Genomic DNA, 19,523 nt, shown 5'->3' with positions numbered 1-19,523 from the left:
GCCTCTAGTGAAAGGTCCTAAAATTAGGGCAGAAGAGAAAACTAATGCAATAGCAATCCCAAATTACTGATCACTGATTTCTACTTGAAAGTAGTACACAAGTTGAGCATTCCTGTTTCAAAAATCTGAAATACAAATCCAAAATGCTCCAAAGTCTTAAACTTTTTGAGCACTGACATGGTAACACAAGTGGAAAATTCCACACCTGACGTCATGGGACAAGCCGAAGTCAAAATGCAGGCATACCACACACAGTTTATTTGTGTTCCCAAGGGAAAAATAAAAGAAATTACTTTCAGGCTATATGTATAAAGGGTAGATGACACATAAATGAATTTCATGTTTAGACTTAGGTCCCATCCCCAAGATTTCTCATTATGTATATGATAATATTCCAAAATCAAACAAAACATATATCCAAAATCTGAAACATTCTGATGCCATATATTTTGGATAAGGTATACTCAACTTGTATTAATTAAAGTTGCTTTGCATTCGGAAATGGATAATGAACCAAAACTCTCAAGTACTAAACAGTCAGTATATAGACACTGAAATACATGTTTGCAAAGTGACTTAACTGGTAAATATTTTAAAGCAATTTGGCTTTCTGGAGGGAGGTAATGGTTGGGGGGATATAATGCATTTGTCTTTTAAATTAAATATATGTGTAATGTATGTTGATTAATTTTCTTCTTCAGGAAGTCAAGATAAATATAAAAATGGAAAATAAACACAATCATCCTGCTATGTTTAAATTGAGCCCCTCCCAAAATTCACGTTAAAATCCTAACCCTCAATGTGATGGTATAAGAGGCAGGGCCTGTAGGAGGCAATTAAGTCATGAGGGCAGAAACTTCATGTATGGTATTAATGTTCTAAAAGAGACCCCAGAAGGCTAGCTCATCCCTTTTATACCATGTGATGGCACAACACTGCAAGAAGGAGCCATCTATGAACAAAGAAACAGGACCTGACCAGACTTCAAATCTGCCCATATCTTCAGCTTGGACTTTCCAGCATCCAGAACCTAAAGAAATAAACACTGTTGCTTATAAGCTGCCTAGACTATTGCATTTTGTTTTAGCAGCCTGTATGGACTAAGACACAAACTGACATTTATGCCTAGAATATGTAGAAGCACAATCTTTATGAATTTACCCATTTATTCCTCACCCAAATCCTGTAAATTAGATACTAGTATCACTTCCATTTCACAGATGAAGAAACAAAGGTTTTGAGGGTAAGTAGCTTGCTAAGTGAGACAAGTAGTAAATGGCAGAAGAAGAAATAGAATTCTCTTCATTTCGAAGTTCCTCTTCTTAATTATTGTGTTAAATTGCTTCTGCAAATATCAAAGAGTATACGATAAGAGCGTGGTCCAATATTAAACAAGAAAGTTCTTAAAACCTGGCTAAACCAGGAAAGTGATGCTAATTTTTTAGCAATTAAATTAGCTGAAAATATTTTTGCAGAAGAAATAATATTGTAATGTTTAAGGTCTTCTAACTGAATATGCTACTTTTCAAATTTCACTTTCCTGAGGGTATTAAACATTCCTGTTTGTTTGCTACAAATTCTTTACTAAAAATCACTTATCTCAATACTGAAATTCCAGAAAAATCAATAGATGGCAGGTGTTTGAAATAATTTTGCTGAAATTATTATATAATTAGTATCAAGGGTCTAATTACCTACAGCTCCTGAATTCACTAAATCTGAATCTGTAATTACTTGTGATATATCAGAATACTTTTTCTGTATATCTGAAGACTGCTCTGATAAGTTTCATTTTATTCAGTTATCCCTTATACTATGCTAAATGCAGAATCATGATTTTTAACCAAAAATATCCTCCAATTTAATGGTTTTCAATTGTAAATATCCATATGTTTTTCTACATTTTTTACCAGTTACCTTGATATTTATGGGATTTAAAAAATTAAATTATATACAACATTAGCAGTTTATCCATTCTGAATTCTGAAGCCTGAAATCTCATTACTACCTAGAAGGTAAACTTTAAATGCACGTTTTGATGCTAAATTTAAATAAATAGTAATGAGATTTGTCTTGATGTTAAATTTCATCTAGAAACTAAACTTTCTAAAATAGTTGGGGAGTATATGCTGACACATCTGCCTATCACTTTGTTAACCAAATGATTAAATTCTTGCAAAAAGCCAGGTATTAAAAATATGTTTTTATATAAGATGAGAAGTAGAAAAAGTAAAGCACTAACAATTCTTACTCAATATATCTTGTCTTATTTTGGGAAAACAAACCTAGACCTTCTTTTCTTAGGAGCAAAATTACACAACCAATAAAGTAAAGCAAGTGGAACAGGAAAAAAAAAAAAAATCAGGCAATACAATTAATACTTTCAATCGGGGAACAAATATTATCTACGCATTTACCAGGATAAAAAACTAGTAAGTAAAATTGATAATTAAAATTAGTCCAGGAGTTTGGCCCAAATGTAGAACACAATTTGTCTCTGAATTTTGGACTAAGGCATAGTAATTTCATGCTTTTATGAACTGTCTCCCCTTTGTTAAAACACAGCAGGAAAATATGGAATTGAAAATAAAAAGAAAAATATAGCCAGTCAAGAATAAGATAAACATTTCAAAGTATCAGAAATGAAAAAGAAGCATAACAAGACAAAATCTCTAGCTTGCCAAGAAAGTATGCAAGGCAACCTAGAGATTTGCTGATGGAAGTAAAGGGAATACAAGTTCTCCCACTTCTAGCAACAGGACTCAGGCTCAGTTTGGAACTAGGAGCTGGAGCTAGGGCATGTCCTATTAATAATGAAAGAAAGATGAAACAAAAAGCACTGCTGACTACCACCCAGGGCTATGGCTTTTAAGAAGCAGCAGGGAGCACATAAAGTTAGTCTCAATGGAGACAGGAACTGAACCTAAAAAGATCATGGGTCAGTGACTGAATTTACAAAATCATTAGTATCCGCTTGGAGTAAGAACTTCATATCTCAATTTTTAGCCCTCATTCAGGATCATACTGGGGATGGGGAATGGTGGAGGCAATCAATAACAATTAGACAGAGCAGGAAGAGCAAAGAGGTAGAAATGGTAATAGAGAGGAAATCCAAAAGATAGTGAAAAAAATTACAAAACTTATAATGCCCAGAAAGAGAGCAACAAAATCAATCAGAATATGAATTCATATCCAAATTAATTTATAAAACTCCTAAAGATTTAAAAGAAAATGTATTTGTAATAAGTATAAAATTAATTTTTTTTAAAAAATTATTTTACAAAGGTACAAATCCAATAAAATTGGAAAGAGCCAGAGAAATCTTGTTTATAGGAACTTCTACTGCCAGACAAAATGTAGTAGGTGGCAGCAGCCCAAAACTTCCATTGCAAGAACTAGAAAAAAAATGAATAAATTACAAAATTTATATTTTTCAAGGTATGAGAGGGCTTGTTGAAGCAAGAAGATAAGATGAATTAGAATTTCAGAAGATAGGAGCTCTTCCAAAGTGAGCAAAAGAATGACCTGCTAATTTATTCTCAGGGGTTATTTGCTAATTTGGGAGGCCTATACTGATTTTAGTTACAGACTAAGAATCAGATTTGGCTCACCCTGAGGGACTCTACAGGAGAACCAAACCAGCAAAGCTTTCAAGAAGTCAGTTAAATTCCTTTTATAGTGCAAACGTATGGTGTCCTGAACACTAGACTGAACTTCTTCAACGCACGTTTACTTAAATTCTGGTCCATGCTTAAAAAGTTGGGCAACTTGGCCAGCTGCATCTAAAACCCAATATGAAATCTCTCGTAGTATCTTGGAAACAAAATTCTGCAAAAGGGAAGGTGCTTACTTTAAGCACGTAACTCAGGAGATTTGCAAGAATTTGAAGGTATAAGGGGCAGGAAGCTAAAGAGCTAAACAAAATTTCTTATGTTGCGGGGAAGAACTGAATTACCAAGGGTCTTTCAGAGCTAAAAAGGCTCTTCTGACTCTCCAACCAAAAGCTTAAGTGAACCACATAAAAATAATAGAAATAAACCAAGGATCTTAGTCACATTATAAAAAAGTACCAGCCCAGCTTAATGCCTCACTGCATCAGCCCCTCACCCTATCTGTCCAAGGTTTTCTTGTTGTTGTTCCTTTGTTTTAATTAGCCTTTTCTGATAAAAGACATCACCTGGAAATCTACAATCATTTAACACACTATCAGACATAAAATAAAAAGTTATTAAACAGAAAAAAGTCAGGATTATAGATTGATAATCTAGAGAAAAAAGAGATAATAGATGCAGAGGAATAATCCAAATACTTTAGTTAGTATAAACTAAAATAACCACGAATAATATGTTCAATAAAGTTGAGTAGATGGATCAAAATAGATAACTGAAAGAATTATAATTTAAAAATGTAACCTATAAAAATAATGAAATAAAATTCCATTCTAGAACTAAAAAATATATAATATTTGATATTAGGAACCCTGAATGTATTCAACACCACTCTCATTAGAACAGAAGACAGGATTAGAAATTCAAAATAAGTTGATAGAAAATACCCAAACTGAAGCACAGATAAAAGAAAGAGAAAACAGAAAAAATGAAAAAGATGTGTGGAACACAGTTAAAAGGCACAACATATATGCAACTGTGGTCCCCAAAGAAAAAGAATGAATAAACTAGAGACACTATACAATCTGAAGAAGTAATAGATTAAGGCTTTTCCAAACTTATGAAAAGCATCAATCCACACATTTAAGAAATTCAATAAATATAAAATAGAAAAAACATGAAGAAACCACATTTTGGCATCTCATGCCAGAAATCCAAAGACCGAAACCCTTAAAAGGAGCCAGAGAAAAAAGGCATTATCTCCAAAGGAGAAAAAATAACACTTTAAGAAACTTTTCAACAGAAACTAAAATTAAAAAGATTTGCAAAACATGAAAAACAATGCCATTCTTTTAAGTGTTTTTTGTCTTGGAGAATACAGTTATCCTTTTATTTAAATGTTATTTATATTAACATGTAATGATTATTAAATATATGAATGTATTTAAATTTTGTCAGTTTAAATTTCAAATATAGCAAATACATATTGATAGACATAACTGGCATAAAAGTTATTTGAGGATCTCAATACTTTTTCACACCCCACATCCAATATGTCATATCAATCTTGAAACATAAATTAGGGTACACTTTTCACTTGCACTGATACTTCACCAAATCAAATCCAAGCACCACTGTCTCTCCCTTCAATTACTGCACTGGTGCTTACTGGTTTCCTCAGAAGGATAAAATAGCTATTTACTAAAAACGAAAAGACTAAGGGAGCAGTAAGATGTGGGATGGAAGTCAGAAGTCTAATTTTGAACATGTTCAACATTAGAAATCTAAGCAAAGAAGTTGAGTAAGCAGTTAGATTTATAGGTCTAGATTCAGAGAAGAGGTCATGGCTGCATAAATAAAATTGGGTCCACTGAGAGACAGTTGATAATTAAGGCCATCAATGAGCTTTATGTAAGAAGCAAATGTAAACAAAGAAAAGCCAAGATTTTAACCCTGATGTATTTCAAAATCAAAGGTTGGTGCTATGGTTGAGTGTTCCTGCCAAAACTCATGTTGGAAGCTAAATTCTCAGTATAGCAAAGTTGGGAGGTGGTTGCTTTAAGAGGTGAATAGATTATTAAGGTAGATTAATACGTTTCTCTTTAGATTCGATCTCCAGGGAATTGATTAGTTCCCAAGAAAGCAGGTAAGTTATAAAGTGAGGTTGCCTCTAGTGTGAGTTCTCTTTGCATGCACCTGCTTCCCCTTCCACTTCTCTGCCATGCTGTCACATAGCACAAGGCCCTCATCAGAAGCCAGGCAGATACCAGCACCATGCTCCTGGATTTTCCAGCAACCAGAGTTACGAGCCAAACAAACCTCTTTTCTTTAAAAATTACCCAGCCTTAGGTATTCTGTTATAGAAACACTAAATAGACTAATACGGTTGGTAACATATGAAGAAAAAATTGCTGGTATAAGAGGAAAGAACCAAGTGAGAAAGTGAAGAAAGTGTTGCTAGAAGTGGGGTGTGGTGGGGGGTGGGTAGCAGGAGATAAGTTATGTAAGATATTTCTGCTGCATTGAGTATTGACATTGGATTTAGCAACATGGAGGTCTTGGAATACTTACAGAGTGGAAAATAAAGCTTGATTATACTCTAATGGGATCATGAATGTATGAAAGAAACAATAGTAAATATAGACAGAATTTTTTGAAGCATTTGCTATAAAAGGGAACAGTGAAGTTGAGTAGTAGTTGAACAATGATATAGGTTGGGGGAGTGTTTTAAAAAGGCTACTAGTACGGGATATTTGAATAATGATGGGAAAGGGTAAAGTGCTTAAATATGTCATTGAGTAAGTGAGATGGGATGGGATCTGGTAAATAAGTGAATGGAAAAGGAGCATGGATGGTTTAACCATAGTTAGAGTGTAGATCCATACTCTACAACCATAATTAATGTAAGGCAGACTATGTAGATATAAATGCAGGAGGGTTAGTACAGTAGATGTTCCAGTAAATGTGTAGATGTTCTCTTCTAAATATATATATGTGTGTGTGTATATATGCTATTTACTTGTATTTACTTTATTATATGTATATATACGCTATTTTATTTTATTTACTTTTTATTATATAGGAAGATAAGTTGATAGCTAAGAGTGAGGGTTGGAAGGTGGGCAGGGAAATAGAGGTTGAGAAGACAGAAGTGTGAAATGGTGAAGTAGGTAAGCAAGGGAATGGAAAGTGTTTCTCAGAGTGTGGTATGGGGACCCTAGAAGACTCTGAGAACTTTCCAAGGGGTCTGTGAGGTCAAAATTATTTTCAAAGAAATATTAATATCATATTTGCTTGTTTCACTCTCATTTTCTTCTGAAGGTATGGTGGAGCTTCCAGGGACTATATCATGTAAGGTATTGTAAGAGACTGAATGTCCAAACAGTCCAACTGGGATTTTTGTTAGGATTGTATTGAATCTATAGGTTATTTTGTGGGAATTAGCCTGTTTACAATATTGAATCCTCTAATCCATAAAAATGATATACTCCTCCATTTACTTTTCTTCGGTTTTCTTAATGTTTCCGTTTCCAGTGTACAGACTGAATACATCTGTGATTAATCACCAAGCATTTGACTTGCTTTGTGTTGTTGTAAAAGAAAATTGTCTGTAAATGTATTAAAGAAGTTTGAAAACTGTTGCTATAGAATAAAAAATGTACAAAACTAGAGTTTGTGACAAGTATGTGTGTATACCTATATATCTCCCCTTATGGTCAAACTACATAGATTTTATAAAAAGTAAATTCATAAGAAAGGTCATCTATGGGGTGTGTGTGAGTAGAGTAGATCTGAATTAGAAAGGATACCCAGGGACTTTAAGTGCGGATTATTTGTTCTTTAAAACAAGACAGAAAACTCAGATTAGAAGCAGATATGACAAAAAAAAAAAAAAAGAAAAAAAAAAAGAGTAGGTATGTATGTTTGCTTTCCTGTTTACTTTCCCGTATCACTGAAATGCTTTAGGGGATGAAAACAATCTATCATTTCCACAACAAATTGCTTATAAGGATTTCTCCTCCTCTGGGGCCATTAATTTTTCCCTTTCAATTCCTGTGACTTTCATTGTTTGTGATCTGTGTCCCTCTAAGCAGCAACTGAACCAACATATCAATTGAGATTGAATTCAAGTTTTTTCTCCTTTCCAAATAAATATTAATTTTAAGTGATAGTCTCAGAAAGAATGACAGCTATTCCACAGATGAAACTATGGATTTATGGAAGAGAGGCAAAAGGTGACCTCATACGACTCTCATCAAATAACATAAATCTAATGCTATTCAAAAGATTTTCCACTTGATAAAAATTAATTTCAACATAAATTTCAAAAGGTACAAATACAATAACCAAAATAGGGTTTAAAATAAATCCTTTTCATCTATAACTATATAATCTACATGTATAAATTGTTCCACAAAAAACAACCATGGACTACTTAAAAACTGAACATGGCTAAAGCAGTAACAATTATCAGTGTGAACAAAATTATAATGTTTTAAATTAAAATATAAAGTTATTCATTAATTCAAGAAATAATTACTAAGTTCCAACTGTATTATAAGCCCTGGATACAAAGAGGACAAGAAAAGCAAATACTCTGTTGATGCCAATAGATGGGCAGAAAGTCAAAAGAAACAAATGCACAAAAGAGTTCCAGATCATGACAGATACTGAAAATTAAGAACAAAGACAGCTAAATGGGGTGATGTGATTTAAGACAATGACCGGCTAGGGGACTTCTAAAGAGTCAGTGATTAAGGAAAGCTCTCTGAGGAGACAATGTTAAAGATGGTACCTAAATGACAATAGGGCAAATAGCCATATAGAAATGTGCTGGCTGGAACATGGCCTATTTCAGAACATAATAAGGGCAATGTCAATGAAGAGCAATGTGCAAGAATAAAGCAGTACAGGTTAAAGTCAAAGGCTAGGCAAGGGTAGACCATGTATATACAGTTTAGGATTTATTCTAAACATACTAAGAAGCCACTGTCAGGTTTTAAGCAGGGAAGTAACAAGATCTGATAACTTTGCTTTGTGAAAATAAGAGAAACAACAATAATAACAAGATGAGCAGTTAGGAGTTTAGTGCAGTAATAGACCAGGCAACAGAAAATGGGAGTAGTAGTGTTGGAGATAGAGAGAAGTGGAGGTATTTGTTTTATCTTGGAGACAGAACCAAAGCATTTAGTGGATTGAATGTAGATGATGAATGAAATCGAGGAATCAATGGTGACTCCTATATTTACGATAAAAATTAATGACTTCCCATTTTAAATATTTAACTTTTGTATCATTAGCTATTTTCACAATAGTGGTATATCATAAACACCCCAAAACTCTGTGGCTTAAAGTAACAATCATTTTAGCTTTCTTCTGCATCTCTGCTCTTCGTGATTTACTCTAGGGTTGGAGACAAGTTGCAGGTTGGGTCCCATCTGCTCCAAAGCTCTCTCCTGTTCCTTGGATCAGCAGCCTAGAAAGATCTTGTCCTTCTCACTGTGGTGGCAGAAGCACGAGAAGACAAGCTCAACTTTAAGCTTCTGTTTGGGTCATGTCTGTTAATCCACTGGCCAAAGCAAACCTTAACGGCTGAGCCAGAAGGAAAAGATAGAGAAATACACCTTTTTTTTTGTTTGTTTTTTGAGACGGAGTGTTGCTCTTGTTGCCCATGCTGGAGTGCAGTGGTGTGATTTCAGCTCACTGCAACCTCCGCTTCCCTGTTTAAGTGATTCTCCTGCTTCAGCCTCCCGAGTAGGTGGGATGACAGGCATGCACCACCATGCCCAGCTAATTTTGTACTGTTAGTAGAGACGGGGTTTCTCCATGTTGGTCAGGCTGGTCTCGAACTCCCGACCTCAGGCGATCTGCCCACCTTGGCCTCCCAAAGCGCTGGGATTATAGGCGTGAGCCACCGCGCCCCACCAAGAAGTACACTTTTCCTCTAGTGAAAGGACCTGCAATCTCTTATGGCAAAGACCGCTAGTAGATGGAGGTACAAAGAATAGAGACAAAAATAGAGACAAATGAGAGAACTGTAAAAGGCTACTAGTTTCTGGAAAGTTCCAAATTATTCTTCAAGATAACCATGAGGAATATGTAATTCTTCTTCATACTTAGATCTAGTAAGCAATTACATAAACATTTTCAAATTCTACTTCATCACTAAAGACTACACTTAGCTAAACACGTGTATAGTAGAAAGAAAATGGCATTAGAAATATTTCTGAGATTAGGTTAGCATAATAGATATGGGTTTGAAATTTAAAACAATGAAAATTATACGGTCAAAGACACTACTAAAACAACTAGAGGGTAAAGACAGGCAACCAATTGGAATACACTTCAAAGTGATTTGTTCATTTGTTTGTTTATAGAGATGGGGTCTCACTGTGTTGCCAGGCTGGTCTCGAACTCCTAGGTTCAAGCGATCCTTCCACCTCAGTCTCCCACATGTGTGAGCAACCACACCCAGCCAAAGAGATTTTTAAAAACAAAAAATAAATATTTAGTTACCTTATTTCATAAAAATCAAACTATTTTACTTCACAAAATTGAAAAAGGCAAAATTGCTAAAAACAAAGTAGAGACCAAAAAGCAAACTGCAAAAAAATCAAATTCTCAACATATATCAAACAAAAGCTTCATATCTCTACTGTTCATATAAAGGTTTTACTAAATGCTAAGAAAAATAAGAATGTTCTCAATTGTCCATGCTCCCTAGATGCTTTAATACGTCTCATAGACTTAAAAATAATTCTTGAAAGAATGAAAGAGCATGTGCTCTGTTGAGGTTATAGAAATACACGTTAGATGAGGCATAACCAAATCATTAAAAGTTTCCAAAGCTAACCAGAGAAATGTGAATTTGATACGTGGGTTATCACAGGCTCAGAGGAATATCCTAAAGAAAACACTGTTTTAGTATGGCTAATTAGGCAACTGTGAGAAAAATGAATGAAGTAAGTAGATCAACCGGAATGGGTGAATAAAAATTGTAGATTGGGATAAATGAATTCAAAGACTATCCCAAGAAAAAGATTAAATATTTTAGAGTAGAATATTATGATAGAAGACAGTCAAAGAAAACTCCAGAATCCAGCCGAGGACAGTGCTTCTCAAAGCACTCTAATGCACACAGGATTCACTTAGGGATCTCATTAAAAGGCAGATTCTGATTCCCTAGACCTGAGAGTCTGCATTGCTAACAACCTCCCAGGTGATGCTAATACTGATGATCCTAAGATCACATTGTTTAGTAGAAAACTGCCTAGGAAATAAGAATAATTATAGAACTTAGGTAAGGCGTCAGTTTTCCCGTATTTCTAGATAATAATCAAGCTTCCTATTATATGCTCTCTTATCCTGTTTCTTCTTTCTTAGCACTTATCAAAGGTGTGTTCATAACATGTATTCTTGTGACTATTTGTTCAATATATTTTACCTCACTTAACTTAGTGTTCTGCTTGGCTCAACACTTTAGCCCTAACGCTTAGTACATATCTAACACACAGTTGACACTGAATACTTGATAAGAAATAAATAAATCATCAATGAATAGAAATGCTTCAAGAGAAGCTAGTTTAAACATAGGTTAGTGAGGGACTACCAAGTGAAAGGATACATATTGATCAGAATGATAAGCAATTTTGATTGCTATCTTATTAGCAATCAAATCTGCATCAACAGCTTTATCTATGCATTGGTAGCCATGTAAGTAAATAAAATAACTGAAGGCATATGTGTAAAGAGAGAAGATCTAAGCTTGTGGGGCGAGAATGCAGAGGAAGGTCCACCAAAGAATGGAGTGAGTGGGAGATTCTGAAAGAAAAAAGTGCAAATAATGAAAACAATACCTAAAACACATCATTTAAAGGACAAAGGCAAATTGAGCAATAAGTTCACAGGCAATCATGCATAAACATCTTTTTGTAAATGTGTAGAGATGAAAGTTAGATTTCAGTAAGCTAGGAAGAAACTGATGGGGAAGAGGAAGAGAAACTGATAGGGAAGAGGAAGCAGCACTTACAGATACAAACTCTAGACAGTATGAGAGCAAATTCTGGAAGTGATAAAAAATATAGCCTTTTTTTTTGGAGGAATAGAAAACATATTTGTCTTTGAAAATGACTATAGGAGCCAGGCTGGCACATGTAAATACATGAACTGGTCCTGGTATAGAATAATATAGCATGGTGGAGACTGAACCAAATTAGAGCATGCAGAGCTCATAAAAGACAGCAGTTCACTTAAGTCTGTAAGATTACCGCCTCAAAGGAATGAGAACCCAGTATTGTCCAAATTTCCAGGTTTTTTTTTTTAAGAAAAAGCAAAAATCTGGATATGTATACGAAATTTGCTGCATTAGGAAAAAAGCAAAACAAAACAAAACAAAACAAAATACTCAACTTGTAGAGCACCACTTCACTCTCTCTGGTCTAAAAGGAATCTGAGTTATCAAACAATAAATTAGATTGCAGAACAGAACTAAGAATGTGGCTGACTTCAAAGTTCTAAGTATGCAAACAGGAGCAATATGTTATGCCATTAGAGCAGAAGTGATTAGAGGTTGAGGACTGGTTCAGCAAATGATAAAGAGTACCAGGAACCAAAGGAAGCAGCACTTAGATTGAAATATAAAAGGAACAGACAAACTAGAGTAAAAAGAAAAGATTTTCAGAAGGAAAAGTGAGAAGATTTGAATAAAAGGAAGTTTGTATCTTGAAGTAGAAAGGATATAGTTAAAAGTTGGAAACAATAGACCATTCAGTGAAACGTGATGATCTTTAGATTAAAAGACAAACATGTAAAGTTTTGATAATGAAATTATATTGATTAACTTATTTTATTTAAAATTTGAATAGTAATGGCACTTTAGAAGGATCTTTTAATTTGACAATACTTAAGAATAGATAATGACAGTTATCTTAAATAGCACTAGTTATACAAGATTGATTATGAATGTAATATATTTTGCCTTAAAAACATACAAGTGAGGGTAAGAAGGAGGCGCACATTCCAGCCCCCTTCTGTTCTTGGCCCCTTTGTTGAGTGTGCCAAAAATACTTGGAGCCAGTTGAGACAGGAGATAGATATCTGGCCACTTAAAACTATCTGGACTAATGACATATTAATATATGCTAAAGAACAGACAGTAGGTTAATAAATTAATAATCACTATACCAGTCTGGTCTGCATTTAAAACTGACCTAAATCATGTAGCATTTCAATTTCCTTTCTTATTTAAGAGCTTCAGCCTTCTTTCAATTAGGTTCACACATATTCTAGATAAGCAAGTAGCATTATGCACTCATTCAAAAGACAGTCATTTAACAACTATTATATGCAAAGTGCTATATACAAAGCACCTTGGGAAATATAAAAAATTCATCAGTCATGAATAATGTCATGAAGAAGTATATGCCTAATAGGGAAGATAACAAAAGATATATGCATAAATAACTACAACACAGCCGGGCGCAGTGGCTCACGCCTGTAATCCCAGCACTCTGGGAGGCCGAGGCAGGAGAATCACGAGGTCAGGAGATCGAGATCCTAGCTAACACGGTGAAATAAATCCCATCTCTACTAAAAACACAAAAAATTGGCCGGGCATGGTGGTGGGCACCTATAGTTCCAGCTACTCGGGAGGCTGAGTCAGGAGAATGGCATGAACCTGAGAGGCGGAGCTTGCAGTGAGCCAAAATCGCACCACTGCACTTCAGCCTGGGCGACAGAGTGAGACTCTGTCTCAAAAACAAAAACAAAAAAACTGCAACACAAGCTACAAACCTAAACAGATATAAGTGAAGATCCATAAATGCTCCCGGAGGAGGTAAGATTAGAAAGAATATTCAAACATTCAAAGATTCCCATTTGACACACAAAACAAATGTCAGTATTTGGTCTCCTAGTTTGAATTCTTTTTCTAACAAGGCATACTGCCTTTCACCATTAGCACAAGTTTTCTATTAAACTCTCAAAACAGAGTTACTCATCTTTAATTCTTTACAGAAATTTTACTCCATTTACACTGAACCCATGGTATCCCTGAAGATGTTTAATTTTTCCTGTTAACATTACACAGAACAAAATATTTTTACCCAACACAGTACAACTGACATCACGTATCTGGTCCTGCAGACTGTTAACAAGAAATAAAAGTGAGGTAATGACATACACTAAGAACAAAAATTTGTATTTCCCTGCACCACATCCTTTCAAATCTCCAAAATGACTTTTCTGTTCAAAGTCCAGAAAGGTGTTTTTGGTTGAACAAAATAGCTATCTTCTAAACCAGTCACAAAACCTAATGCTACTACCCTCCACTCCTCACTAACTTAGATGCTTGAGCTTTTTGTCAAAAATAATTGGAATGTTTTACAATTATAGGGCTACTAGGAGTCCACCACTAACACTAACTCTAGAAAAGACACCGTCAATGCAAAATATACAAAGTTTTGCACTAAAGGCCTAAAGGGGGAGGCAGAATTAAAGAAATCAGCCTTTGGCTCTCAAAATAAGTAATAAGTAAAAATATAAACATCAACTTAGTTTCAGCAATGAGGAAATAAAATATTGTAAACAAATTAACAATAGTATTGTACTTTAGCCAGATACGAAAAATAAAAATGAAAAAAAGATATCAATGTGTCTTCACATCATTCCCTTTAGCAGATCACCAAATTCTATTAATGTTTAAATGTTCATGTGTTTCATGAACCCTATAACAAGTATTAACTCTGATGGTTATTTTTCTTTATATGAATAAGATAAATATTAATGTTAGAATTTGAGTTCCATGAAGGCAGAATTCTGTTTGTTCTATTGCCTGATTTATCTCCAGCTGAATTCTATCTAACACACAGAAGGTTCTTAATAAATAACGCAGATGAACTATGCTTAAAACACATAACACTCTCATTATTTGTCGTACAAATTGATGAATGCCAGAAGAAATTTTGTGACAACTAAATCTAAGAAACTATAGAATATACTGTACCATGTCAGAAGGGAAGAAAGCGGCAATGCTTCACTAAGATGAAGTTCTTTTCACTCTTCCTTAATTATCATGAACTAGTGATTAACAAATTACCATTTAGCCATACAATTTCATGTATTAAGTATTCCATCTACTATCATTAGGCATAAAAAAAAATTAAAAGAAAGCTAGGAAGTAAACTGAAGAAAAGTGGATTTAAAAAGCATCAAGTAAATAACTTCTCTGCAATTTCCCCAGCTTTGTGAATCTGTGAATAACAGATTTTTCATTATCAACTTTCTATAACTATTAAATAGTTCCACACATGAATACAGATGCTCCTTAACCTATGATGGGATTATACCCTGATAAACCCATTGTATGTTGAAAATACCTTGAGTCAAAAATGCATGTAATAACTCTCAACCTACCAAACATCATAGCTTAGCCAACCCTACCTTAAGCATGCTCAGAATACTTACATTAGTCTACACTTGAGCAAAATAATCTAACACAGTTTATTTTATAATGAAGTGCTGAATATATCATGTAATTTATTGAATACTATATTGAAAGTAAAAAACAGAACAGTTGTATGGGTACTCTAAGGTTTCTACCAAATACATATTGCTTTCTCACCATCCTAAAGTCAAAGAATCTTAAGTTGAACTATCATAAATTGGGAAAAGTCTGTATATGAAATCATCAATATTAGTAGAAATTTAAAGGTTAAAAGTAATAATACAAAAACTGGTTTTGGATTTAGTTTTTGTCAAAAGCGAAAAATAAATATTTTCCTGTTATTTGCTTACATTTATCAGTTTTAATGCTGACTTTGATGGCTAACAACAAAAGATAATAGATTTGCCTTGAGTTTTATTGCACTAAATTTACACATTAAAGAGTCTACAAGAATATCACCTCTCTCAAAGATACATCCCTTTGGCTGACTTTAATAAATCCCTCCCATATTTGAATTCTGTAGCATCCCTAACTCTCATTCTAGAATACCACTCCCTCTATCACTATATGGGTAATCTGAAAACCCACACTCAAACCACACTGTGATACAACTCCTGTTCTCCAGCTTTGCCACACATAACCTTCTAAACCCCTCCTCTTCCCATCAAGTCCTCCAAAGAATTTCTAAGATTACTAACACACATACATACATACATACACACACACACACATATTTAAAATCTCAGCCCTGACATTTACTAGTCTGTAACCCTGAACAATTTACTTAGCCTCTCTGTACCTCAGTTTCCTTGTCTATAAAATGGGAATAGTAACTACCTCACAGGATTATTATGAGGATTAAATGATCTAATATTTGTAAAGCACTTAGAATAATGACCGACACATACTGTTTACTGTAATTACTATTAAATATTTTCAATATTACTTCCAAAATTTATAGATTTCACCCCATTAGATTTGAGGATATCATAAAAACAAACATCACTCTTTTTAGAGTGATTCAAATCTCTCCTAGAAACACACTCATGCAGAAGTGAGCCCCCCCCACACACACACACAAACCTCCAGTGCACAGTAGACCAGAATCTGGAGAACAAACTTTTGCCCACTAAGAATGTTATTGTAGAGAAAAAGCTTATGGCAAAATGGGTAATTCAAGCCGAAGTGAGGCACAAACTAACAATTTGCCTGCTACTTTTACAATGAGCAGAGGCATGATAAGCAAAAAAACCCAACAAAAAACAACAACAAAAAAACATGTTTTCAAGGAATTATGTTTTCTTGAATAGATCTGAATCTGAAACCACTCTGGAAAGCAACTTGCTCACTTCCTGGACCAATCCATTTACTATGGAAAAAAAGCTTAGCTGAAGTTAGGAAAAAACCACTTTGTACCACTCACTAAAAGTAAAAGCAGTAAGATGATCCCAAATTTTCCCTATTTTATAAATTCACATATTTCAAAATATCACTCAGCTTTTCAATTATTTAATAGGAGAATAAATCCCAAAACTCATCAGCAAATTTTCTTCAGATTCTCAGTGGCCAATAATCTCCTTTAAAGAAACCCTTTCTTATTTAAAGAAATACTACTACTACAAGGGAAAAAAAAAAAAAAAAAGGTACTAGATGCTATACTGATAACTACTCTAAGTTCAGTTCACCCTCTGAAAAGGTAACCTATTTTCAGACAGCTAAATGTGCTTCTCTACCACAAGAACAAATTTCCCTTACCATTTATAGGCAATATAAATAACATTCTGTTATTAAGCAAAATTCAGATACACTTTTAATCCATATGCTGTGCAATACCAAAACCTAGATTTTACTTTCTTTGATATTCAAAGTAAACAGGTATATTCATAACTTCAGATTAAGGCCAAATGTACAGCACTAGTAAAAGTAATCCACAAAGTTAAAAACAAAAAACAAAAAACTACAACTAAAAATTAATTTAATTTCAGCATAGAAATCTGAATACCATGACAGTTTTATTGTTACCTTTTAAATGCTTCGGCTGGGTTTCTCTCGCACTCCCCAGGTTGTAAAAGGCTTTGGACTGCTGGATCCCTTAGCTTGTCCTCATATCCTTGGAGTAGTCCACTGCGGCAGATCTGGGCTACTAGACCTCTAATAAACCCTCCAACACACAAAGTATCAGAGTCCTGGGCTTTGCAGAAATGAAAGGCCAAAGCTTGGCGATGTAAACCTCTCTGCAAACTTGTAGGTGAACTTGGCCATAAGAGTTCAGTACATAGGGCCGTCTTGCCACTGCCAGGCCCTCCTACCAACAACACACCCCAGGCAGCTCCCTTTCCAGAGACACCACTAGCATTATTCCCAGAATTCATTACAAGTGATGGTGCATTGACAGTACTATTGCAGCAGTTACTTTTTTCCTGGAGGCAATGCTGAAGCTTGTGGAAAACCCACTCCCTACAGTAAAACTGCTTCCCTTGCAGTAAACTGGTTTGAGCCATTTTGCAGACTTTCTCTTCCCAAGGATTAGTCATAATAGGTTTTTTATCTTCATTTGCTAGAGTCTGGAAACATCAACACAGGTCTTTCCATCCATTATGACATAACGTGCATACTAAGTTGACTTGGAATGACAGTGTAACTAGTTACAGTAAAATTCAACAGCCACAGAGTTCATCTGTCAACAGAACGTGCATGACTTTATTTGGTTCCTTATTCTTGATCAGCAGTCTATGCATTAGTTGAACTGAGGGAGAAATGCCTGATTCCACAGCTCAGCATCACTTTTCCTATATCTTAATGAATCACATAACTCCATGGTTACAACTGGAGTTTATGTGATTGTGGATGTTTCAAGAACAGAGATGAGACAATACATCTGGAAAACTAAAGAAAAAACCCAATCTTTCGATTTGTACAAAATACTTCTCCAGATTCCAAGTGTTAATTCTGCATCTGACAATTAGATTCAGAAAAGAGGTCCATTGCATTAAATGGCATCAGAGAGATTACATTTACACGGTATGAGGTACAGTATGTAAGTAGCTCTGTATTTCTCGTTGAAGGATGATCACTCAGAGTATTAGATCTTGCCAGTTTCAGGCATCTGGGCAACTGCCAGGGAACTGTTTCAGATTATAGTTTCTTATGTGGCAGAAATGACAGACCACTGTTAACACTTTCTTAATTCAAAGCATTCATAAAATGCATTTTTCAAGACAGCAGATTCTTAATGAACCTGTTCACAGGTTTCTTGGTTTTAAGATGTCCGGGTAATCAACAATTTCCACAAGCAACTAAAATAAAACAAACAAAAATACCTCAGTGCAAAATATCATATGTTAAAAACGTATTAAGGTCAATAAATGTTGCAGTGTACCAGTTAACGTAATCTCAAAAATCCACTGCTTCACCTTTGGCACTTTCAAAAAGTTGGACAAAAACCCCTGAAATAATCACATTCTCCTTTCTGCATTTTTCTTCCTTGTTGTTATGCTTCCCAAACAGCCACATTTTAATCAAGTTACCCAAGATTTTTGCAACTTCACTATAGCAAGGGAGGGGGGGAGATACTTTATGCACATACAGTAACACCCTTAACTCCAGCCAAAACGCTCATTCACAGTAGACTGGTAGAACAGCGCCAGCTAAGGAAGCTCTGTTAACTTACACAGTCCAGTCAGTCAAGGACTGTCTACTCCTCCAGCCACACTTCTTTGTTGATAGTTTGCAAAAATCTAGGGGAGGATTACCAGGGTTGCAGCTGGATGGGAAACGGCTTTAAAAAAAAAAAAAGAAAGAAAAGAAAACAAAAAACGATGGAGGATGATTGTTCCTATACGAATGATAAATCAAACACAAGTAAAATGTGAATCCTTCCTTCCTCTAGGCCAAGGATGGAGGTCAAGAGATAAAATCTACCACTCTGGCCGGATAAAAGGCTGCTAGGGAGAAATTCCTTCCAAGACAGAAAAAGGATAAAGAGTAGAGTGCTTCGGTGCTAGTGGGTGTCTGCCCACAGGATCCGGCCTCCAGTTTCATTTGACAGACAAAAGGAACTCCGGGATTCCCAGCGCCGGGCACTACCTTGGGTTTGAACCGCCCAGAAGAGCCACAGGGGGGCCACCTCGGAAAGGCCACGAGCGAAGGTGCAGCCTCCACACCGAGGTCTGCCCTTCCAGAGGCTGGGAGCGCCTCTGCACCCCGCCCCGCACCGAGACTGGGGTGTGTCTTTTGAAGGGGGAGGGGGTGACCAAGGTCCTTGCTAATCCCAGACGAGGGGTCGCCTCCCGGTCGGCTTCCGCCTCTGCACTCCCACCCCATGCCCCGCTCCCGCTCCCGCTCCCACCCGGCCGACGGCGGAGCGAGGGAAGGGGGCAAATCTGGGTCTCGAGGCTGGACAAGGTGGGTGGTTGGGTCAGGTTCAACCCCGGCCTCAGCCTCCCAGCTTCCAACCCGAGGGAGGGGCCTCG

At 35.6% G+C, this 19,523-nt stretch overlaps 1 protein-coding gene across 1 annotated transcript in view; it reads right to left on the bottom strand.

The window, feature by feature from the left end:
• Positions 1-18,338, bottom strand: part of ANKRD50 (ankyrin repeat domain 50) — a 43,940-nt gene extending 25,602 nt beyond the window's left edge. The window contains exon 1 of the mRNA XM_011978242.1: positions 17,074-18,338. Coding sequence (XP_011833632.1) covers positions 17,074-17,585 — 512 coding nt within the window. The 5' untranslated portion in view covers positions 17,586-18,338. The remainder of the gene's footprint in view (positions 1-17,073) is intronic.
• Positions 18,339-19,523: the final 1,185 nt, after the last annotated feature.

Source organism: Mandrillus leucophaeus, unplaced genomic scaffold (genome assembly GCF_000951045.1).
Source record: "Mandrillus leucophaeus isolate KB7577 unplaced genomic scaffold, Mleu.le_1.0 Scaffold191, whole genome shotgun sequence".
Classification (NCBI taxonomy): domain Eukaryota; kingdom Metazoa; phylum Chordata; class Mammalia; order Primates; family Cercopithecidae; genus Mandrillus; species Mandrillus leucophaeus.
The sequence above is the reverse complement of the archived record's forward strand: the minus strand, read 5'-3'. Positions and strand labels throughout refer to the sequence as shown.